Source organism: Pistacia vera, unplaced genomic scaffold (assembly GCF_008641045.1).
Source record: "Pistacia vera cultivar Batoury unplaced genomic scaffold, PisVer_v2 Contig160, whole genome shotgun sequence".
Taxonomy (NCBI): Eukaryota; Viridiplantae; Streptophyta; class Magnoliopsida; order Sapindales; family Anacardiaceae; genus Pistacia; species Pistacia vera.
In genome coordinates this window covers 1,721,771-1,746,912 of record NW_022195685.1, presented here as the reverse complement: position 1 = coordinate 1,746,912, position 25,142 = coordinate 1,721,771, and the positions used below count along the sequence as shown (strand labels likewise).

At 35.7% G+C, this 25,142-nt stretch overlaps 1 protein-coding gene across 2 annotated transcripts; it reads right to left on the bottom strand.

The window, feature by feature from the left end:
* Positions 1 to 9,300: 9,300 nt before the first annotated feature.
* LOC116125164 (bifunctional protein FolD 1, mitochondrial-like) lies at positions 9,301 to 14,895 on the bottom strand. Of its 2 annotated transcripts, XM_031410892.1 has the most exons (5): positions 14,620 to 14,895; positions 13,027 to 13,346; positions 11,841 to 12,077; positions 11,598 to 11,765; positions 9,301 to 10,127 (listed from the first exon to the last, which is right to left on the bottom strand). In XM_031410892.1, exons 1-5 carry the CDS (start codon positions 14,831 to 14,833, stop codon positions 9,957 to 9,959), a joined length of 1,110 nt encoding a protein of 369 aa, XP_031266752.1. In that variant the 5' UTR covers positions 14,834 to 14,895; the 3' UTR covers positions 9,301 to 9,956. The 2 variants fall into 2 exon arrangements, with proteins under 2 accessions (XP_031266752.1, XP_031266753.1); XM_031410893.1 differs by lacking the exon at positions 11,598 to 11,765.
* Positions 14,896 to 25,142: the final 10,247 nt, after the last annotated feature.

The following is a 25,142-nucleotide window of genomic DNA, read 5'->3' as shown; positions in this document are numbered from 1 at the left end:
TTTTTTCCTAATATCACTAATCTGCCTTTTTATTGTTTCAGCAATATGGAGAGGTCAGCAACGCAGCCTAATGACTTTGATAAGAGCATTAGCATGCATGACGACGCTGTGCCTATGAAAAAGGGCAGAAAAGGAAAGGCAAAGGCTAAAGAAAGTACGCGGCAATGGACAAAAATGGAGGACGCTGTGTTGGTGGAGTTTCTGTTGGAACTGAAAGATCAGCCACTATGGAGAACTAAGGGGGGTTCAAATGCGGTTACCAAGATGAGGTGGAAAAGATGATGCGGGAAAAGCTTCCTCATAACAGTCTGAAAGCACAACCGCATATCGACTCAAGGATCAAGATGTTGAGGAGACAATATAATGCAATTAGCGACATGATTGAGAAAGGTAGTGGTTTCGGGTGGAATGGTGAGGAGAAATGCATTACATGTACCAAGAATGTGTTCGATGACTGGGTCCGGGTAAGTATGCTTGTGTTGGTTTATTTGTGTACATTTATATTCTCAACTTTATGTTTACACGTACTTTTACAAATGTAATATGTCTTATGATGATTATTTTTTTTTGTAGAGTCATCCTTTTGCAAGAGCACTAAGACATAAACCGTGGGTGCCCTATGATTCCTTTGTCACCATCTACAACAAATATAGGGCAAATAGAGCCGGTGCGGAGATAGCCGCTATTGCTGTTGAAGATTTGGATAATGAGACTGCTGACAACAATGATGAACAGATGGACATCAATCTCGATGTCAACGGGAAGACCACTGCCTTGCAGAAAGATGATGTGGTTGATTCAACTTGTTAGTGATCACTGCCAATCAAAGCAGAGTTGCTGTCAGTAGTAAGAGGAGGAAAAAAGATGCTGGAAAAGTAACAGATTGGCAAGCCACATTGGGCAAGTTTAAGACTACCTTGGATGGGACCCGAGCTGAGCTAAAGGGTATTGCTGACTATTTAAAGAAAGAGACCTAGGAGAAAGACCGTAAAGGGCAGGTGTATTTGGTTGTTTCTTAGTTGGATGGGTTCACAGTGACTGAGATGCTGACAGCTACCACAAAGATTTGCAAGGAACCTCACAAGATAGATATCTTGTTTGGGTTACCAATGCACGTGCAGAGAGAATTTGTGAAGATACAGCTTGGAGCAAGTAATGAGTACCGCCCAACATTTGATTTCTAGTGAAGTCTTATAATGAGTTTTTTTTTTTTTTTGTTTTTTTTGTTTTTTTTTTTTTTTGTGCACAGGGTTATTAGTATGCTAACACAGTGGTTGTCTTCCCGTATTTGTATTTTGCATATATTCTAACTGCATACATGATTGTGTCTTTTGTTATGTTTTTGTCAAAACCATGTCTGTCTACTAATTAAATGGTAATGCCCTATGTTTGCAGTTAGTACAGGAAGGTAGGGATCACTAATATGGAATGTAATTAACTTTGGTAGTGATGTATAAAATGATGTGTGGACGTCTATGTATTTAATGTTTGTGTTGCCTTAGTATGGTGAATGTGGTATTTTCATTTATTTATGGAAACTGACATTTAGTTTACCAAGAAAGTACAATAAACGTATACTAGCATTTATAAAGTGTTAGTTTTCTAGTTTTTGTTTTCTTTGCCTCTTTTATGTGCTTTGTTTGGTGGGTTGGTGTGCAGGAACGATGGAAGGACCATGACGAACCGTTTGTACGGATAACTAGTGGTGGAAAAATAACCCGCCTAGCCCGACCTGTGGAGCGTTATGCAAAAAGGCGGGCCAGACCCGACTCGTCCTTGGGTTAGGCCCACCTCTTGACTAGAAGGGCTGGTCCGGCTCGGCCTGCCAACGCTAACTCGATGGGTTTTGGTGTGGGCCGAGCCGGGCTAGCCCGAATTTTTTTTTTTGTGTAATTGTTTTTAGCTAACTTTTCAAATATCAATAATTCAATTAAATTAATTTTTTTTTTTTTTTGTTAACATTTCCAACATTAATTCAATTTTAATACAATTAAATTGTAATATAAAAAAAATTAGATTTATTCATTTATCAAAAAATAAAATAAGAAATAAGAAAATACAACAATTGTTGCCTCGTTAAAAACCTTACCAAGAAAAACTCAATTGGGACAAAAACTTGGTAAGGAAAAAAAAGTTTAATAATTGACAATTAATTTACAAGTTACAAAGTTATAATTTACAAAACAACTAATTTGGGGGTTGACTAGGACCTCCCTCATCCGTATCATCTATATTACAAAATTGAAATGATTCTATTAAAGTATCGTCGACAACTTCATATTGATCCTGATGGCGCGACCGTTCCCAATCTCGAAGACATGTGAGGATTTCAATCATTTTTTGTAAAAGTTTAGTCCTCCTTTCATTTAAAATTCTTCCACTTACACTAAATGTTTGTTCGGATGAGGTGGTTGAGACAGGAATAGAGAAAATATCCAGGGTAAGTCTTGATAGTACCAGAAAAATACATTTTCTAGTTTTCCAATATTCTAAGACATCAAAGTTGGCTCTTTGTTGTGGATCTGCTGGTAGCACGTCGGGGGTTCCCAAATATTGGTGAAGCTTATTACTCTGTAGCTGCATGGAGGACAGTACATTAGTTGTTGATGCTTCTAAAGAGGAGGTTGTGCTTCGGGTTCGGGTCCTCTTCGACCTATTAAGTGCACTCCAGGAGTCGAAGTCTTCATTTGTTTCTTCTGATGCTACTTCCTCGGGTATTTCGCCTCTTCGCTAGTTCCCATACTTGTTTTCATATTGCAAATATACCTCTACAAGACACTCTCCTAGTTGATTGGCATATGTTTTGTCTCGTAAATTTTCACTTAACATGTCTAAACCATTTTCTAAACACACTAATTTAATTATAGGATCAAACATGACAGCTAAACAATAAAGAAAAGGAATGGGTTTCCAATATTTTTAAAATTTTAATTGCATTGCTTCTATTGGTCTCGCTAAAATTTCATTGTTTATGTTTTTTTTTTTAAATAAATCTGAAATTTTTATAATTGTATGTATTACCAATGGACTAGTAGGATAATACACACCAAAAAGTTGTAAAGTGGATTGATAAAATTTTTTAAGAAAATAATGAAATTTTTGAGCTATATGTCAATCATTGTCTACCAAATAATGAGAACATATATTATTTGCTACAAAATAACTAATTAAATTTGCATAAGGTAAACATCATGCATTAAATAAGTACTATTCCATCTAACAGACATATCTAATGCAAAAGTTCTAGGAGACATATTTAATTTTATACAAGCATCTTGAAATTCAGCATTTCTTCTATTACTATTAGTAATCCAAGCTAAAGAATCTCTAATTCTATCAATATTATTTCTAATTTTTTTCATACCACATTTCACAATTAAATTAATAATGTGACATGCACAGCGTTGGTGAAAAAACTTCAAATTGTCAGGAAAAGGAAAATTTATTTAAAAAATATATATAGCTCTACTATTAGCACTTGCATTATCTAAAGTTAAACTTATCACTTTATGAGCAACATTATAATCTTCTAAAACTTCAACAATTTTATTATAAATTTGTTGACCACTATGATCCACATCCATTAATCTAAATCCCAATAAAGATTTATTTAATTTACATTCGTTATCAAAATAATGACTAGTCACATAAATATAATCTTGTTTAGCTTTACTACTCTAAATATCGTTGGTTAGAGCCACACTAACATGACAACTATGTATTTTATTTTTTAATTCTAATTTCACTTTCCCAAACAATTTTATTAAATCATTTTTAGTTGCAGTTTTAGAATAACTTTTAAATCCTGAAAAAATGAAATTTTAATAAATCTTTCAAAATATTTATCTTCAGCCATATTAATAGGTTGATTAGTTGCAACAATATATAAAGCTAATTGTTCCATATATACAGCAGAATTAAAACGCCAAGTAGTACCTATATTAGTTATTTTAGTTTGATTAGTTTTTGTATTTCCATGTTGAGTAATATGTTTATTAGCATGCATTTTTAAAGTACTAGTACCATTACCTGCATCAGCTTTATAAATATTTCTACAATACTTGCATCTTGCCTTCTTCATGTGTACTCCATTTTTTGTCTCGTAAAACTTATCAAAATACACTCAAACGTCTAATGTGTGTCTATCGTCGATTTTGACTACAGTCGATGAACTCGCTTCTATTTGAGATGGAGTTAGATGAGGACAACGATTACGAGGACGACTTCTAGAACCATCGGGAGTTGTAGCAGCATGGGGAGGAAGGGAGTGAATATTATGAGGTGTATCGGATTCTGAGAATGGGAAAGCGGGACTATTTGAATCTACTGTATTTACGTTAGTAAATTCAGGGGGACTAGGATAATTTCCTTCATCATCGAAATTGATGGGATGGAAATATCTATCCATTGTAGTTAAAAAAAAAAATTGGATATAGAAAAAATAAAAAATTAAAGGAGTATTGGAATTTGGAAATATGAATTGAAAATTGCAAAAACTAATAAAAATTAAAATGAGAGCAAATTGACAACAAAGAGAATAATTGAGAGATTTCAATAGAGAAAATGAGAGAATGAGAGAATTTGGGATGTGAGAAAATATGAGAGTTTATGTCCTATTTATAGAAAAAAATGGGAAAAGAAAATGACCAAAAAGACCCTTCCAACTGCTATAAAACAGCTATATTTCAAGGGTAAAAGGGGTATTTGCAATAAAAAATTAATTAATTTTTTTTTAATTTTTTTGGTCCAACTTGAAAACGCCAAACCCGGCGGGTTGAAAACACCAAACCCAGCGGGTTGGATGGGTTATTTTTTTAAAAAATATACAACCCGTCGGGCCACCAGGTTGGTCTATGAAGACCTGGCCCGCCCGACGGGGTATACGCGGGCGGTTGACTCACCTAACCTGGCCCATTTGTTTCACCTCTATGGAAAACAATCTAAAAGGTATTATGGTTGGATAGTTATGGAGTTAATTTGTTGTATGATTGGAAATAATGCTTATTAACATAGCTCATAATTGATTGATGTCCATATATAGGTGGGACCAGTCATTCCGTACTAAAGAATGTCAGGAGACCTTTTCAGCCTTAAAGGGCAGCAAATGCAAAGGTACCAACATTGCAACTCGTAAACCTACCAATGCATTTGGTAATGAAAGATTAGAATTGTTTGCTAATGTAAATGAATGATGAACATATGTAGGTGCCACAAATCAACTAAGGTCAAGTAGGCAATTGGCAAACAAAATGGGAGGGGTTCTTTGAACAGTAGTATGTTTGACCTCCACATGGGGTACGAAACTGTTTTACAATTAAGATGCTTCAGGCCATATTTACATAGTATGTTTACCTCATATGATTGACTGCATATTTTTGTTTTGCAGCAAATTGTGGAGGAGTTTTAAAGGAGACAACTTGCACAATTTCATAAGATTGGACTGCATGTGGTTTTTTATGTACACAGAATAAATCTACAAAGGGAAGGTGCTAAAGTGGATTGACAAATTTGACATATTCTCAAGAAAATATGTGTTCATTCCTATAATCCTCTGGTGAGTGAAGATTTTGTGTCCGTATGCATTTGTGTTTTACTTACCATGCGTGGACATGAGTTGATTTCGTTGCTTAAGACTTGACATTGATAATATGCATAAATTATGTTGATAGGGGTTATTGGAGTTTACTGATTTTGTGCAACTTTTGTGGATATGTGAACTTGGAAATTAAAACTTGATGTATGGTGCTGCTTGATACGCTCGGATCGAATAACGGAATGAGGCTACAACCTCTGATTCGACAGTAAACTTTGATTATTTCCCAATTATTTGCAAGCACATTTGAGCACATGATAAGCTGTGTTGTTGGAGATGTGGAACTGGAATGGGTTTGAAATTGTCCAACTTTAATTATGCAAATTTGTGAGGGATATTTATAAATCAAGAACAATGCCCAAGCATCCAGCATTGGTTGATAAAGTGCCTTTGCTAATGCCTAAGGTGATAAAACAGTATATTGTGTTGGTTAATGGTAAATATTGGTTGATCTGTTCAGTATTTCATGTATTTGTTGTGATCGAAAAATGCACTCACTAGGTCCCTCAACAACGAAATGACATGGATTATAGATATTTCGTACTGTATTACATAACGAAGTTTGTGGAAGCTACCCCAAAAGATTTTTCAATCAATGATGGGTATCCTTACTTTTTAAGTACTACAGCCATTTAATTGATCAGGGTGGTTTGTTTATTGTCTCTTCAATTATAATATGTAGGTTATTGTTGTTGTTGATTTTTATTCTCAACAGATGACGCAGGATTGGTTTACCCTCGCTGAATTTACAACCTTCCGTGATAAACTGTTGTGCGAAGTTGAGTAGCATAGGCTGCGTTTTATTCATTTATGTATGACTATTGTGTAATTTATATTTGCGGATGTCAGATTGAGTTCACTTAAAAAATTGCGGAGATTAAGTTCACTCTTACAACGTGCGGAATTATGTATTATTATTGGTTCACAGATTTAAAGAGCATCGTTATTCTGCTTGTAGTTTACTTATTGGTACATTGCTTGGATTAAGGATATTGTAAATGCACAGGTACTCCAAAATATGTGATATTACAATTGTACCAACAATTTTCACACATAATTTTGGTCCACGATAAGTGGAAAAAGTTAACAAAATTCCTCAAATATAAAAACTTGCATCTGAATTCCAGTAATGGTGTAAACAAAAAAAAAAAAAAAAAAATACAATTTTTCTTTTGCCTTGAAAAAAAGAGGCTTCAATTGGACTAAAGTAGAAATCAACATACAAGAACTATAATTTGGGGTAGTATACTAATCAGAGTTTTAAATTGGGAGATGTGAACTATATTAGTTGCAATAACATGGTGAGGTGTTGAATGTATAGCCAACAAAAAATACAATAGCTTTTTTTTGGAGTTTCAATAGTCTGTGTAAATTTGTCAATAAATAACTTAATAATAAAATACTTTGCTAAAATATAAGAAAAGGAATTTTGTTAATTAATCATTTGTTTTATTAACCAAACACATTAATTATTTATACCCAATAATCATCTAAAGGGCATTTTAGTAAGATGTAATCAAGACATCTACTCTTACAGCCAACCAAAGAGATTGATTAGTAATACAAGTAATCTTCCAAAGGGCATTCTAGTAAAAGGTCATTTCAAAACATCTATTAGTACTGACAACTAAACACATTAATTATTAATACAACCCAATTAAACCAAGCACAGTAATAATTTAAACCCAGTAATCTATCTTTTCAGTAATCTTATTACTAAGACACAAAAACATTATATGATCCAAACGCTCCCTTATTAATAAAATTTTTGGACAATAATGCCCTCATTTTAAAATCAATTTACATTAATCTAACTTTTACAATTTTACCCTTGTTTAATTAAGTTTTTGGATAAAATTACCCTTGAATTCAAAATAAATTGCAGACCACAACTGCCACCCAGTGACTATCGTCGAATGCTGTCGGAAGTCGTCAAAAGTAGTTGGGAGACGCCGAGAGTCACCGGGAGGCTCCGATATGGCCGTTTTTGGCCATATTGATTAGGGGTGTGGAGATCCGGTTAATCGAACCGGATTACACATTTTTCAAACCGAACCGGTTTTTCAGTTCAGAGGATAATTCGAACCGAACCGAATTATTATTTGAACCGATTATTAACCGAATAGATAATTCGATTCGGTTACTGGTTAACCGGTTTATAAACCGATTTTAATAAAATTTGAAATTGCCCTTTTAGAATAGCAAGACATCAAATGGGTGCCTCAAAGCCGTCGATTTCAAATACCCCAAATCAGAATCCAACGCTTACACAAACTAACACCTGAAGAGACGCACATAATCAGTCTCACTTAGTCTCATTGAGACATCTCATAAACAAAAAAGCAGACGCAAAGCTTCCAAACATACCCTAAAGCTAAAAATCTACCAAACCATCAAAGAAGAAGAAGGCTGAAGTCCAATCATGACGTTCTCTTCTCGTCTCTTATCCAAATCCAAACAGAAAAGCAGTGAAAGAGAAGAAATGGAGAAGACAAAAAAGAAAAAAAAAAAGAAAAGTGAAAGGAGAAGAAGACGAAAAAGAAAAGGAAAAGTGGAGAAGGAGAGGAAGAGAAGAAGACGAAAAAGAAATAGAAATTGGTGAAGGAGAGGAAGAGAAGAAGACGAAAATGTGAAGAAAAACTGAAAAAAGAAAGAGAAAGCAGTGAAAGGAGAAGAAGAAAGAGAAAATAATGAAAAGAGAAGAAGACAAAAAAAAAAAGTATTTGCGTGGAGAAGCAAACCCAAGAAAATGCACAGAGAAGCAGACTGCAGTTCTGTGTACCCAATACCAAGAAAAAGTGGGGGAAAAAAGGGATATTTTTATTTTTTTCAAAACCGATTTCGGTTAACCAGTTTAATATTATCCTTAAACCGTTAACCGAACCGAAAATTTAGTTTAATCATTTTTGAAAACCGAAACTGAACCGATTAATTTGAAAAACCGGTTTTTCGGTTCGGTTTGGTTTTCAATATTTTTTTTTTTTTTCAGCCCTAATATTAATGGCAAAAAACGGTCATATCGAAGTAGATCTGGCCAAGACTAGCTAGATCTATTCTAGCCCATTTCTGGTCAAATCCATGGCCTTTAACAACCATATCTGACCTAGGTATGGTCGTTAAAGGACATGGATTTGGCCGAAAATTGTCAGAATAGATCTGGCCATTTTCGGCTAGATCTATTCCGATATTTCATTTTTAGCCATCAATATGGCTAAAAACGACCATATCGGAGCCTCTCGATGACTCTCGGCTACTCACGATGATGTCTAGCGACTTTCGATGACTTTCGGCGACTTCTAGCGACGAATGGCGGTGGTGGGCAGTGACTTGGGGTGGTAGGGGTAATTTTGTTATAAATTAAAGTTTTATATAAATGGGAGTGTTTTAGCTAAATCTGAAATGTTGGACGTTAAAATAATTATTTAAAAATTAATAATAAAAATAATATTATATTAATATTTAAAAAGAAGGCAATGTAGTAATTTAAATAACATACCCACCAATTTATTCATCTCAACCAAACATATGAATAGAACATACCCACAAATTTATTCCAACTAGCCAAACGCATTTTCTTAAAGATTCGCAGTAATCTTCAAAGTAATCTAACTTTTTATTAATATAACATTTCTAGTAATCCAACATTCTCTAAACCAAATGCATACATAAAGTGATCTGATTGTCAAAAAGCAATCTCTGATAACACTATAGTATTAGAGATAAATCACGAGGGAGGGCGAAATGTTACCCTCGGTACTTTTAACAATGACCTATAATCTTATATCCATGCATGGAGTATCATATATCTTCGCAAGTCTTACACAATTCTATAATCTCGACAAACACTATAGTACCGAAGATAATGTTGCTTATAGTGATGACCCATGGATCTTGGTCAGCACCAGAGGTGGGGGGACCTAGAGGTGGCAATGGGTCGTACCGACACAACCCACAAATTTTTTGGCATGGCTCACCATGGCACAACACGAAAATTTTGTGTCGTGCCATGGCCCGTGGACCGGCATGGCACGACCCACGAATTTAAAAAAAAATTCAAATGTAGCTGTTGCAATTGTGGGTTGGTCCATGAAGGCATGACACAGCACGATCTACCAAGCCATGGGCTGTGCTGTGGGTCTTGAGTTTTGGTTGTCTGCCATGGCATGATGGGCTGTGAAAATTTTGGCACAGCACAGCCTATCACCACCTCTAGGGGGAACGTTAACTCGAATACATTAACAATTTCCCGATAATCTATTTTCATACAATGAGTAACATATATTCTCAGAAGTGGAAAGGCAATGAAATTGGAAACAAAAAGAGACAAGATAGTAAATTGTATATGTATACAAAATCTGACATTTCAAGTGAATGTGAACGCACGTTTAGCAGAGTCAAGGGTATTGGAAAGTAGCATAGAAATGGCAACAGGTCCTATACCTCCTGGCACTGGGGTTATGGCTGATGCCACCTTAATTGCTTCTTCAAAGCAAACATCTCCTGTTATCCGGTAACCATTCCGACAACTCGAGTCCTGCAAATTATTGTAACAGCGTCTGATCATTATTGAAACAATGCAAGTAGTGGAGTGCTAAATGAATGTATATGCGATAGAATTTTATTGGATGATCGAACATATGATATAGTATGATGCCTATAAGTGGAACTGGGGAATTTCCCTTTTTCCCATTACAATAAAAACATGATGCAAACATTGTTGCCATAACTTAAAAAGAAGACAACATTGAACGTGGTGATAAGAAATATTGGTTGCTCCTGATGATCCTGATTCTGAAGGAGACATAGTGTAAACACATCGAATTGATAATCAGGCAAATGAGAATGCATTGCAGATCATGTAAGGCAAGTCGAGGTTATCTTCTTTTCTCCTTTATCTGCAGAATACTCATTCTGCTATGTTATTTTGGGCATGCTTACATTACTTGTTAAAGAATGACAAGCTGAGAAACGTGTCTAGATTTCATTTCTTAAAATAACCACGTAAAGCCATGCAAATACGAAGATGAATAATATACACAAAAATGCATAAATCAATGCGTCTTTCAAGCTAATTATTATTAATTTGATGAGAAACTGTGAATGCATTTATAAAAAAAGTAAAAATGTTAGAAGTATATATAAGACTAGATCGCCAGAAGAAGCAAAAAAGTAATCAGGGTTAAGCAAAATCTATACAAAGGTATAGTCGATAACAAACAAAATCACAGCTATAAACCACAAAAACCCCTCCTATACAAGATAGCACCCTAGGGAAACAATTGTTATAGGGTGGTAAAAAAATCTCTTTCGTTACGACCCCACTCCCCAAATAAGTTCATCCTTTAGAACCGCATCCCAGTTGAGATGAACGAAGGTAAAAGAGTAGTCCTGAAAATCTTAGGAAACAGAAGTCCAAATGAAAGCTAGAAGCGTAAGCCTGTTCCACAACTCTTCTTTGTCAACTCGAAGATAAACTGGTTTCTTTCCTACCAGATTACCTAAAACGCAAGCAGAAACAGCCCACTACAATAGAATATTGATTGACTTCTCTCTCTATATACCACATCCACCAAGAAGAGATATATGGGAAAAGTAACTTAAAAAATCAATGCAAACAACAATTTAAGTAGTCTGACCATAAAACTATAAAATAAAGTAATTTCTGATATGTTTAACCTTTCATAAAACATCACTTATCATTTATCTGAACTCCCAAGTATAGCTTGGTGACTTAATTAGCAAATGATTTGTAGCCCACAGCAGATTCTCTATTGAGATTTTAACAATACTGTAGTTTGCACGTTAGTTTAGTATACAAAAAAAAACTCATCATTTTACTTATTCTACATATGCACTCCCAATGAGGTTTTAATAGGGGCTATTGAGTGTATTAGTAAAATTCGAAGGTAAATTTCCAATGTATGCACACCAAAATATGCAAGTTGAAAGAACTAGTGTTCAGTTCTCTACTTCTACTCTTTTTATTACAAAAGGTTTTAATTACCTTTACTGGATTTGTACCCATATCAATTACAAATGCTCCTGGTTTTAGCCAATCGCCACGAACAATGTTAGGAACCCCAACATCTGACACCACAATATCGGCTTCAGAAGATATATGCTCTGGATTCTTTGTAAATGCATGTAAAGTGCTGACAGTTGCATGGTGCCTCTGCACACCCACACAAAATTAAACAAACAAATAATAGTCGAAACTAACTTTCTACACCAAGTTAGAATGATTTACCTGCAGTAGCAAGGAAGTAGGCAACCCAACAATTTTGCTTCTCCCAATTACCACAGCCTTCTTTCCGATGATTTCCACTCCAGACCTCAGCAACAACTCAATGCAAGCCTTAGAGGCAAAAGGGATGAATAACGGCTTTCTTCCTCTCATGGCAAGATTCCCCATATTGAGGGGATGGAAACCATCCACATCTTTTTCTGGACTCATAAAATTTATAATCTTTTCCTCGTCCAAATGCTGCATCAAACAGTAAATTTAGTAATTATATAACAAAGTCAGGACTTTGTTTATGTCCAACCCATACTAAATTGGATCAAACTAAACTGTAAAAAATAAAGAAAATTTCAAATCCTATCATTCCCTCAAATGAATTTTCATAACGAAAAAAAGTTTCTTAATAGAAAAAATGGATATGATATAGTCTCACTGATTAAACAACCGACTTGTCACAACGGAAAAAGAGAACACTAGAAGACAATCGTGATCATTTAATTGGTGGCCTTCCATGCATAACTTGGAGATCTGTGACATCTTCACCATTAGCTTTCATCTGATTGACAAGAGCTAATGTCCGCAAAAAAGAATCAGAAAGAATTTCTGATTTTTCCATCTGAAGAAGTTCAAATTTCCTCCGAAAAGTCTATAATCGAACTTTTTTCACTGTTCCTTTGTAGATATTCGTCAACATATCCCACACCCTTTTTTGCCGTTGTTGCGTGTGCAACTTTCTCGAAAAGACGCTGTTCAATCAACTGATTGATATACAGACGAGCCTTTATTAAAAATTAAAAAATCTTTTTTTCGGTTATCTGCCAACCGCTTTCTTTGATCTTGTGTTAATCCCGCTTGATCCGCTGGTACAACAAATCCTTGATCTATAATCTCCCAAAGATCTTCATATTCAAACAAGAGTTGCATCTGAACTCACCAAAACTCCAAATTCGTCGAATACTTAAAATGCCATAATGTTATAGATTCCGAGTTCTGGTCATAACATTTTAAGAAACAAGAAATTTAAGCAATGGTGGCTATAATATGCATATATATTTGCACGAAGGGTCCTGGTAAATTTAACAATGCTTCTAAAGACTCAAGATGTTAATTCTTTGTTAAACTTTCAAAGGCATAATAAATTGGGGAAAAGGGGGCAAAAACTCAAAATTTTTGAAGCAGTAGCAGAAATTACTTTGGGTAGAGGAAGTTGCACAATAATACCATGTACGAATGGGTTCTCATTGAATCCTGTAACAACGTTAAGAATTTCTTCTTCTGAGCAATCTTCAGGCAGCTTTGATACCGAAGATGCTATTCCAACTTCATCACAAGCTTTTAACTTGAAGCGGATGAAAGTATCAGAGTCCCTTCTGTCACCCACCAAAACAAATGCCAAGCCAGGTGATTTTCCAATGGAAGCTTTCATTCTGCCTATTTCATTAGCTATCTGTACTCTTATATCCTGAGCAATCGACTTGCCGTCAATTATTGCAGCAGCCTGTCTATTAGTAACTATGCATTTTAAAAAACAAACATGTTAGTACTTTAAAGATAACGTGTACAGATAATGAAAATGTGATGAAGATGCACACAGAAAAAATAAGAAGGCAGAAGACATGACTAGATAGTTAAAAGCACGAAAAATTAGCATCAATATTTTCTAACGATATGAACAGCCAAATTCAGTAGCAAAGCTAGGAATTTAAAATATACACGGAAAGACTGATCAAAATTAAGATCTAAAAAAATTCAACAAAAAAATAGTTACTAGAATTTTGATATTGATTGATCATTATTTATATTCAATACAACTACAATTGTTGTAGATACATTTGTATATTTTTAGAACAATGTATCAATGAAGCAAAAACATAAAAACATTTTCAAATAGAACTGCATGTAACCTTTTTCCCATTTTGTTAAATAACACAACTGAATCATTATGATCTGCAAATATTGCAAATCAATGAAGAGAGGTTCAAATATTCACTTTTGAACATATTCATTGTCTTCTCTTGTGAAATGACCTATTTATATATACAAACCCAAAGATTGCAGCGTTCAACAGGAGCTCAAGTTTCGAAGCCAGGCTTGCAAAGCAAGTTCCGGGGGAAATCTGGATTCTCAAATATTATATATATATATATATATATATATATATAGACACACACACACACACACACAAACCCATCCATAGAAACTGATGTACACCATAATAACATTGCCACATTATCCATTTTAAATTATTAAATCCACTTTTTTCTTTCCTCTTCCATTAAAATTAATCTGCATCAGTTTGTATTATTAGTTAATAACTCTAGCATTATTGTATTAATAGTTAGTGACTCTAGCATTATTACTGTACAAATTATAGCAGAACACAGCTTAAATTTCTTGAAATTTCCTGTTCCCTTACTTTCATAGCAAAAAATTATATTTATATTCTAAACTAAATAATAAACATTCCAACTGAAGAGTTGTACTTTAAGCTAAAGTAAATTGAAGAAATCACCAAAATAAAAAAATTACTTTCAATAAACATTTCAACTGAAGCCCTTTTCTTTTCAAAACTAAAGGGGACTAATTTTCACTCACATTTTCAATAACTTTTCCCAATAATGTAAACCAAGAAGCCAAAATTATGTGCTTTTAGGTTTTATTAATCTTCAGCAACTCAAATTAAAAACCCAAAAGATACAAAAATCATGGAGCAAAATCCCTTAAACAAATTACCAGAAAACTAATTCAAGAGAATGAGCAAGAAGACTGCTCAAAGAGAGCTTACAGGAGTTGGGGCTGCTAGCAGTGTTGACATTGTAGCTAGTGCCACGTGGGATCCAAACGTCTGGGAGATTGGGGCCAAGAATGGTGCTTAGACCGCTTGAACTTGAAGTGGAAGTAGAATTTCCAGACAACCCTTTTCTTTTAAAAGTTCGCCAAAACACCCCTTCGCCGCCGCCGCTGCCCCTCATTCTATTGCTGTATCTCCACCACACCATCAACTGGGTTTGGCTTTCTCATGCACAGCCACCCCTTGCCACCTGCAACAGACGCCACATACTGGATTCCAAATTTTGATTTGAAAAACTAGTGATTAATAACCTATCACCCTTTTAACTTGAGAAACTAACAATGTGACCCCCTAAATTTCCAGTTTTAAGATGTTGAAATATAATGAGAGAAGGGTAATGACGTCATTTCAAATTGCCACTGTATATTTTATGTAATAAAATTCCATTCATAAATAAATAACTTTTGTATACAATGTATATTAATATACCTTAGTTCATTTTTATATTTTTTTTTGTTATATAAGATATATGTACATCGACAATTTTTTTTTTTTTTTTTAACATTTTATATATGTGTATACAAAAATTCTTAGGTTTGAACGTTATGAAATTTCTAATATGTAAAACAAAGGTATATATATACGTATATATATTCTTAGGTTGTGAATGTCCCGAAAATTTTAATGAGTAAACTAAAGATGAGTACTGAATTGTTGGTTATATATAATTCTCCGATGCAGACGTTATAAAATTTTTAATGTGTGGACTAAATATGAGCACTCTGTTGCTTGCTATATGTATATTATAATCCTTGTTTTTTAGGTTTTTCCAATTCCAGTTTGATAACTAAATTTGAATCATTTGGGTATAATATAGGAGGCAAAAGTGCAACTGGATATACAAAAATAAATCAGAAAAATAATTTAATATTCACTTATAATTTTTTTTTTTTTTTTTCCACTTGAAAACAAGTTTTGAATATTATATTTGACAAATATTCAGAATTATAAACAAAAAGATAGAACTCAAATATTTTAAATTAGGGAAGCAATTTTAAGCCCCATCTAATTGACTAGTAGTAGTATATATATGTGTGTGTGTATATATATACACCCCCATTCTACTTTACGTTTTATTTTAGTTTTTAATATTTAATTCTTACATAAACTGTAATCCTAAATTTTCATAATTATTGAAATCTTTTATTTCATTTCAATTATTTTTTTGTTTAAAAAAATATATTACTAAATCTATGAAGAAGGTAATCACCCAAGGGGTGAATCTAAATTTGACGAAAAAAAAAAAGTAAAGAAAAAAATGAGTTTCAAAATTGTAATTATTAAAAGGGGTGTAAAAAAAACTTATTAAATTTGAAATTGAGGAAAAGAGGTGGAAAAATAATTCTAATTAAGTTTGAAATTGGAGAAAATTGGTGAAAAAAAAATACCCTTATTTATTAATTAAGTTTATGAGGTTATTTTCGGTATTAAACGAGGTTAATTAAAGAGATCAATTTTAAATAGAGTTAACGGCATGTTCCCACCCAAAAAATGGTCCATTGATAAATTCATACCCACCTATTTTTAAAATTCCCTTTTAGTATCCAAATATTAAGTTTGGGTTGGGAAATACGTTAATTTCTGAAAATACCCTTAGCCTCTTCCATTGCCGGCTGGGAGTTGTGTGCGACAATAAATCAAACAGGTGGTGAATGATGCTGGGGCACGGAGGTTGGATGATCTGGGAGATAATGGTGGCCGGAAAAAACACAACACAAAGACAACCAATCAAAAGCCATTGATTGAGCACCAAAAACACCAACGATTTGCGGAGGAAGCCGCCGCAAATGGTGACTGTCCCACGATGGAAAGAGCTGGACACAAGCAACAAATGGCGAGCATGGAAGGTTGGGGGAGGGGTGGGTTTTGAAAAGCAGAGGGTGGGGAGTTGAATGGTGGTGGCAGGGAGCATTTTGAGTGACTGAATCGACTAGAAAAAGTCCAAAAAGATGGGGAATCGTGCAAAAACTCAAGTAGAAATTTCCGGCAATTGGCAGGTGCACTTGGCTCGGGGTGAACGAATTAAGGGTGAAAAAGGCTCAAGGAATAAGATGGAGGAAGCAATGAGTTTCATGGTGGATTTTCGACACCAAAAATCCGGCTTCAATGTCGATCATGTGAATGGAGGTGGTGATGGGAATGGTGAGTGGTGACGGAAAAGGGTGGCTTGGGCTTTATAGAGGAGGTGATAGAGATTCTGTGGGTGGCCTTGGAAGTGATTTTGGACGCCAGGATATGTCGGAAAACGGCAAAAACCGTCGCCATCTCCTTGCTAACGTGCGCCTCCCCTTTTCTTTTCTCTTCTTTGGTGGCCAAATGTTTGTTGACCATTCTATCCTCACTAATAACGAACGCTTGACCATTTTACCCTTCCCCACAACAAAAATTACGAACATTTGGGTACTAAAAGGGTATTTAAAATGTGGGTGGGTTTGAATTTGTCAATGGGCCATTTTTTGGGTGGGAACATGTCGTTAACTCATTTTAAATATAATAAATGTGTACTTAGCGATGGTGGAATTTGTGAGGATTTTTAGTTTGTATATTTTGTGTGTAAATTTGATCTCTTTCATAACAAATTCCATGGCTTGAAAGGATGTCGGTTGGCGATGTGGCTAGGAGTGCTTCTTCAGCAGGTAGAACGTGTCTTCTCTTCAGTCACTCACTCCTGCTGTGCAGCAGGTAGAACGTGTCTTCTCTTCAGTCACTCACTTCTGCTGTGCCACATTATATCTTTTCAATTGCAATTTTGTTATTTACGTTGGGTTGTTTCCTTGTTTTTAGTGGGTTGTTACATTTATGATTGTATTTAAACATCATGTAATAATGAATAAAGGAGTATTATTCCACTTACGTATACATGTTATCGAGTTCGTGGTTTCCTCCATCAAACCACCTTGTTTTAATTATTCAATTCAACACTATAGGTCCCAGTAAGAAAGAAATCCAATACTTGCCATTAACATTCTTGTTTAAAGTAAATAATTTATTATTTTAATTAATTTCTTAAAAATCAAAATATTTATTAAAATGTTATAGATATTCATTACAAAAGAATATTTAAGTTTAATTTAAATTAATATTTATTATTCAATCAATTAATTATAAGCTTTATTACCCATACAATGGATCTTGCAATCAAATGTTGTTCTCTATTAAATCTTTTATTCGTAAACTTTTCATTTCATTATTTAAAATTAAAAAAAAAAAAAATTTTATCTTTATGTTATATTAAATGAGATAGCACTTTGTTATGCTATGTTATATCATATACTATTTTTGTAATTTGTTATGAAATAAATACTTTTATAATAAATAGTTGAAAAACACTTTTTTAATTGACAACTAACAACTCTTTGATAAAAGTTATATTTGTACGAGCTTTAATCTATAAACTCTATATGCTACAAGCCTTTCTAGAAACTCTATTTATACGAGCTTTATATATATATATATACTGTTATGTTTAAAAAATTAGGACTGACGTTACCTTACGTCAGTGGACACCAATTAGAGTTCAGGAAAGCTTTGTACCACCTAAGAGCTGTCACGTTGCTCTATGACAGAAAGAATATGGTTATCATCAACTTGACAGATTCAGGTTTTGTCTATGAGTGATAGAGGGCCGCACGCTTGTTCAAGCCCCAAGTAATTTGAGGATATTTCCTAAGTTACCAGCCAATGGGAGGCAATTAATGACTTGCACGACACCTACCCACTTGCAGATTTGTAATCATTACATTGAATTCCTCTACTATAAATAGAGGACTCCCCCTCTCATTTTCGGGATTCTGATCTTGAACCCTCATTTTGATTGTAATCTTTGTTTTCAGAGCAAAGATAACCCGCGAGAAAAAGAATGACTTGATATTCTCTCTGAATACTCAGTTATTGTATCTCTGCTCGTTGTTCGCTATAAGTGACCTCTTGTAATCTCTCATATATAAAAGAAACAATGGATGTAGGATTCGCTTTAGGCATCCGAACCACTTTAAAAATCATATATCTCATTTATTATTCAGTCTTTGTATCTGATCATAATCATTCACGTGTAATTTCTAAGAACAGCTTAGCACTTTGCATGTGTGAGTCGTTGGTGTCAAAATCAAGTATCAACAGTTTGGCGCTAGAAGTAGGGCGTGATTTATTATCTGCTCTTCATCAAGAATCTCTGATCAATTAGCTTAACTCGTGAACAAATGGCTCGTGGTCTTGAAACCGAGCGAACTAGCACCAACAACGAGGAGATCCCCTGGGTACAGAATGTTACTTCTCCCAAAGTACCTCCAACTCTGCAAGGTATCACGGCAGATATCCCATCAACCTCTCAACTCGACCCAGCTGTGATGAATTACCAGGAGAGGTTCAACAATACTCTCCAAACGGTTAGCTGAAGGCTAGATTGTTTGGATCAGGTCGTACCACCCAATTCTGACAAGGCAGTGGTGCCACCAAAGACACCTATAGGTTGTGCTAAAGCGCGGAAACGGGAGAAAGCCCATGTCGTGTGCACTATGGCGCATAAAGACAAGGGAAATCAAGTGGCAAATAATGGGCCAAAAGGCTCAAAAGGACCAGTGAATACCGGTCATGAAGCGAGTAGAATATTTGTGGCTTTGTGACTTAGTGGTATGTCGCATCATGAGCCGTCCCACGCCACATCGCATGGGCACCCCCGCAAGAGTGCAAGGCAAGGAGACTCTCATTATCGTTGGAATGATGGTTTCAATCATCACCGCGAGGGAAATGCCCAGCATCCACAGGTCGGTTTTGACCACCGTGGAGGTCGGGATAACTCCCCTAGCTATTCAATGCCTTCACATGGGTCCATCCAGCATGTGTCAAGGTATGCCGAAGGCTTTGGCCAAGGCGGGGAAGAGTTCGATTTGTGATCTTTCTTCAATCGCAATCATGAGGGGCGAACCCATGTTGCAGAAAGTGATCCCCAGGTAACTCTACTTCCTTAGATTGAGGAGTTACAACAAGCTCTAGATCAGCTTAGAGCTCAGCAAAATGAGCGAGGGCAAGTCGTTGAGGCATCTCCCTTTTCTTAGGTAGTGTTTATTGCTCCTCTCTCATTAAGGTTTAGAATGCCCGATATGCAAGCGTTCGATGAGAATTCTAATCCGCATGATCATTTCTATGAGTTTACGACCTCATGGAGCTTCACCAAGTTTCCAACTTGGCGTAATGTCGCTGCTTAGCAGTGACTTTAACTGCCCATGCTAAGCATTGGTTTAAAACGCTTCCACCAGGATCTATTAACTCGTGGCAGTAGATGAGCTCATTATTCCTAAGACACTTCTAGGCTTATATGAAGTTCTCAATGCCGTTGAGCTATCTAAGCAACATACGGTAGGAGAGGATGAGTCCCTCCAGTCCTATATTGACAAGTTCCACAGGAAGCTGAATAAGGTGGCTAATACACCCGAAGATTTAGTTTGAACTCTTATTATTACAGGAGTTCAGCCACAAACCGACATGTGGAAGAAACTGTAATCTGAGGATGATATTTCCCTCACCCGTTTCTACAATTTCATTGAGAAATATCTCAAAATTAAAAATTCAGTGGCTGCCTTGAATCGCAACAATCCTGATCTTTCGACTAGCATTCCCAATCAGAGGAAGGAAAACCGGGGAGAGAGCAGTAGAAAGTCTAATCGCAAATGGGCTAATGACGATCAGAGAAATGGAAATAAGTAGCGATTTGAGCCCAAAAAGTATTATGCCCAGGTCCCTCGTCATGATCGCGACAAGAATCAGTATACTTAATTGAATGCATCGGTATCAGCTATTCTGCATAAATAAAAAAAAGCTAATCTGCTCGGAGAGCAAATGCCCATGAATAATCCCCCTTCAGCAAGAAATAGTAAGAAATATTGTCGTTATCATTGGGATAATGGGCACCATACTAATGAATGTCGAGCTCTTAAGCAGGCAATTGAAGACCTCATTAAAAATGGGCACTTCAAGAAGTATGTTGATGGTACAACTCCCGTTCGGGGGAAGGATCAACAGGACCAGAGATAGAAGCATCGTGGTCGTAAGGGCCTCCATCTCGTCGAAATTATATTCGGAGGACCACACCTCATAGGGAATTCTCGAGGTGTTTAGGAGAAGTATGCTCGAGAAGCTCACCATGACCCTGTGAGCGTGATGAACATGGCGTCGCGACCTGCTAAGGTGCGCAGAGAGGAGGAGATTGTTAGGAAACGATCCATTGAGGCAGAGGAAAACAAAAACAATAATACAAGGATCGTTCCCATAGAACCAAGATCAGGGTATAATTTTACAGTTTATATCGCAATAAGAATCTGCAGAAAATTAATCTAGAGTTTAAGAAACCATACGCATGTTTAGAGGCTCCTCCAACTTTGTCTCTGAACGTGTTTTGCTACTGACCCAAGTGTAGGATCGAACCGACGTAGTCCACACGAAGACAATCGCAAGGAACTAATGAGAGATTTGCTAGATCCTCCTTAGTCTTAAGAAACAAGAAGCAAAAATCAAAGAAAACTTTGATTCTTAGCAAAACTAAAATTTGGCGTGGGAGAGTGTTTAGGGGCTGGAGAGTTTTTCTCTCAAATGAAAAGTAATGAATGAATAAAATGAATTCACACCCTTTTTCAATTAACACTTTTCTTTTATAGTCCAATTTGTAATTGCCCTTTCCCATATGGAATAGGCTTGGGCTCCAACCCAAACATCCCATGTTTCCAAACACTCCCAATTAGATATTTATTTTAATTCATCATTATCTCAATTAAAATCCATTAATACATATTTAATATATATATTAACATTTAACAATAATGATTATTTATTTAAATATATGCTAAGACATATTTGAATGTAATTTCACTTATTTAATCTTCTAACAAATTAAATAAAAAGGCTACGACCTCAGCAAATTTAATTGCACTGTGAAATTATCAAAATACCCTTTCGCCTAAAAAGACGAAAACGTTCTTCTTACTTCTTGAGTCTTAAGTTATCTTTTATGTGTGTGACTCATAGGCTCCTCATCATACCGGTAGTGTATAGTATCACGATTAACACCAATTAATCATCTCACTAATACACAAACCAAGATTGGCCCCTACCTAGGCATCATGGCCACCCGATAGATTCAGATTCAGAAAAGTAGCTACCTGTCAACGATATGATTACCGTACAATTTGATCCTTTCATCATACATTATCTTGACAAGACAAAGGCATAAAAATAGTGTCAACCTTCGGTTACTCTCGATATTATGTATTTAGTTTCTAGACCAATGATCTGTATTATAAACTTGATAGAGCAACAACTCAATCCCATTGTGGCCACAGTTTTAGTGTCATTGCCATTTACTGAATTGCGCCATGAGATAACTTCTCCCGCACCCGAAAGTGATGAATCCTCTATCTATCCACCATAGTCTTGATACACTCCTTGAATCAGTCAATCACCACTGTATTGACAGCTTTGAATAGAACTACGTTAGGCTAGTGTCAAACTGCACCAATCGGTGCACAAGGCACTTCGGTGATCTTAAGTCTAAGGATCACATGCACCACCATTTGTTAGAGGATTTGTTCCATAGACACTAGGGTTACCATCCATATGGAATCCTCTGGTGGTTCAGTCCAGTCAACTTGCTACGGTGTATTCGCCTACAACAAGCACCCATGTGTTGCATCAGGTTGTCATCAAAACAACCTCGACAAGTGAGATCAGTCACTGCCTTTCGACAGGGTCGTTCAACACTATGATAGCCTTACCGTATTATCTGTGCCCTTACTTCAGAATAATATTGGGGCTACGAACGTTTCTAGAATGACCACCATATGTGCTCATAGGGTTCTCACTATCAAGATTTGAAACACTTGATACCCTCGTCACGGTTCTACCATTCTAAGGACATATATCAGTACATATTGTAATAATAATGATTTACGTGATATAGAATAAAATGTCTTTTATTGATTAATGAACATTATTACAAAGAGTCAATTCCACAATAATTGATTGGCTCTAGGGCATCTACTCTAACAGAGATTACCTTATCATAAAAAGACGTGGTATAGTTGCATCACCCTCATGAGATGCACTCATCATCGCAGCTGAAATAGGTTGGTACGAAGTCCACAGAATGTTAGTGGATAATGGAAGTGCCATAAACATCCTATTTCAGCAAGCATTCGAGGAAATGCAATTGGACGAGGTAGATTTGAAGCTTGCCTCTATCCCCCTCTATGGTTTTACTAGGGATCATCTGATTCCTAAGGGAATGATTACACTTCTTGTCACTTTGGGTGAGACCCATGAAGTGACTAAGATGACAGAGTTTCTTGTGGTAGATTGTTTGTTCACTTTCAATGGTATATTGAGACGACCTCTACTACAAAACTTTAAAGCTATCACCTCTATTTGTAATTTGAAGATTAAATTTCCCACTCCGACGATGTGCGAAAAGGTCAAAGGGTCTCAGCGTGAATCTCGCAGCTACTATGTAAGAGTAATGCAGATGGCATGCAAAGAGAAAAGTGTAATGCCTTCATTCTCATAAAAACATGCATAGTAAAAGTACATGTAAAAATAACATAAAAAGTTGGGCCCAAATTTTTCTTTTATTGAACATATGTATTCTTTATACAAATATATACAAGATTTGTATCATATGCAAAACTATCAAAACAGGGTGGACAGTGTAGCCATTTCTCTTCGTGTGCCAATGTCCATCCGACTGTGTCCTCATCTAGAACCTGCAAAAACATAGGGAACAACTGGATGAGCACAAAACAATGCTCAGTAAGTAAACCCATTTACTCAAATATCCCCGTAACTCTCTCTCTAATTCTTTCCCTACCATTTCTATTGACTCTTTCTCTTATACAACTATCTATTTTCTCTTTCTCATAACTCTTTTATACTAACTCTCTTTCTAGTAAGTCATGGCCCCATCTGACCGGAGGCATGGCTGGGACTCGCTCCCACTCCCTCTGACTTCTACTCATTCTAGCCGATCGGACTTGGTTATGCATGGATTCGGAACCTTTGGCCATGTGAGTGCATAGAATCTCTCGGGTAAACTCAGGTATAGCCCTCGTCCGCATGTACTCTATGGGCTACACCACTTCTCTCTCTAATACTCTTGCTGCTCTCTCTATGCGGCGTACATGCGGGAATACTCTACCCGTATTCATAGGTTCCCCATCGCACAACCTACTCTATTATCTTATTTAGCACTATTCTAGCTTTACTCTATAGTGCTCATTCTCTCTTTCTCTTTACTCTTAGAGTAGTCTAAACTCAAAAGTCTCTACTCTTTCTCTACTCTCTTTTCTAGTGCTTAAGTAAAGCATAGTTAATGCACATAAATGACTCATACTCATTAATGCATTTATGAAAAGCAACTATGACATGTAGCAACAATTAAGGCTTTCTACTCTTATTTATGCTTCTCTTGAGCATTTCATCATACAACTCATGTGCATAAACAACTCTACTCTAACTCTAACTTTTCTCTTTTCTTTAATCAACCAAATGGGAGAAAACTCCCTCATAAACTCTAAATTTCCTGTCAAAAGAAAAACACTTCCATAAGCTTGCTCAAAACTTCCTCCAACTTCTATCAAACTCAACCCAACATCAAGCAAATAAAACATTTCTCATAACTCAATTTATGTGTATCACTAAATCATAACTACTAATCTTATTCAACAATTTAATGAATACACATATATATATAACTCTACTCAAAAGAGTTCTTAACTCTCAACTTAGGTTGAATTTACTTACCTTATGGGGAAATAGCTTCTTTAACACTTCTTCTTTCTTTTGGGAGCTTGCCTTTTCTCTACAACTTAACCAACAACCACAACATGAGACTCTAATCAAAACATAATAAAACTCTCATCTAACGCAAAAATCCTTACCTTAGGATACTTTAGATTAAAACCCTACTAAAAGTTACTCAAAAAGGCTCTTGGAAATCCTTGGAAGATTGAAGGAATTTGAGAGAATTTGGAAAATGAAGGAGGCGGTGGAATGGGAAAAATGAAGAGTTCTCAAGGACTAAACCCCCTTAAATATCTCTTAACAACTCATTCTTCCCATTTTGCCCTTGCTCTTTCTTGGAAATTCCACCTATATCCTTTGATTCCTTACAAACACACCCCCATACTAACATATTCTCCATGAAATTTCCTTACATTTTACTCCCCACTTTTCCTGCTAATTAGGGGTAAAATGGTCAAATAGTACCCAAGGGAAAAAAATATCTAAAACTTAATAAACTTTTCAACCGGCACGTTGCCGCGGCGAAGAAGCTTCCTTCGCCGTGGCGAAACTGTCCAGCAGCTTCCCCCGTGGCTTCAACACCTCTTCGCCGCGGCGAAGAGTATCCTTCGCCCCGGCGAGCCCTGTAACATCAAAAACCTTCTAACTTTGACTAAATCCAAGGCAAAAACTCA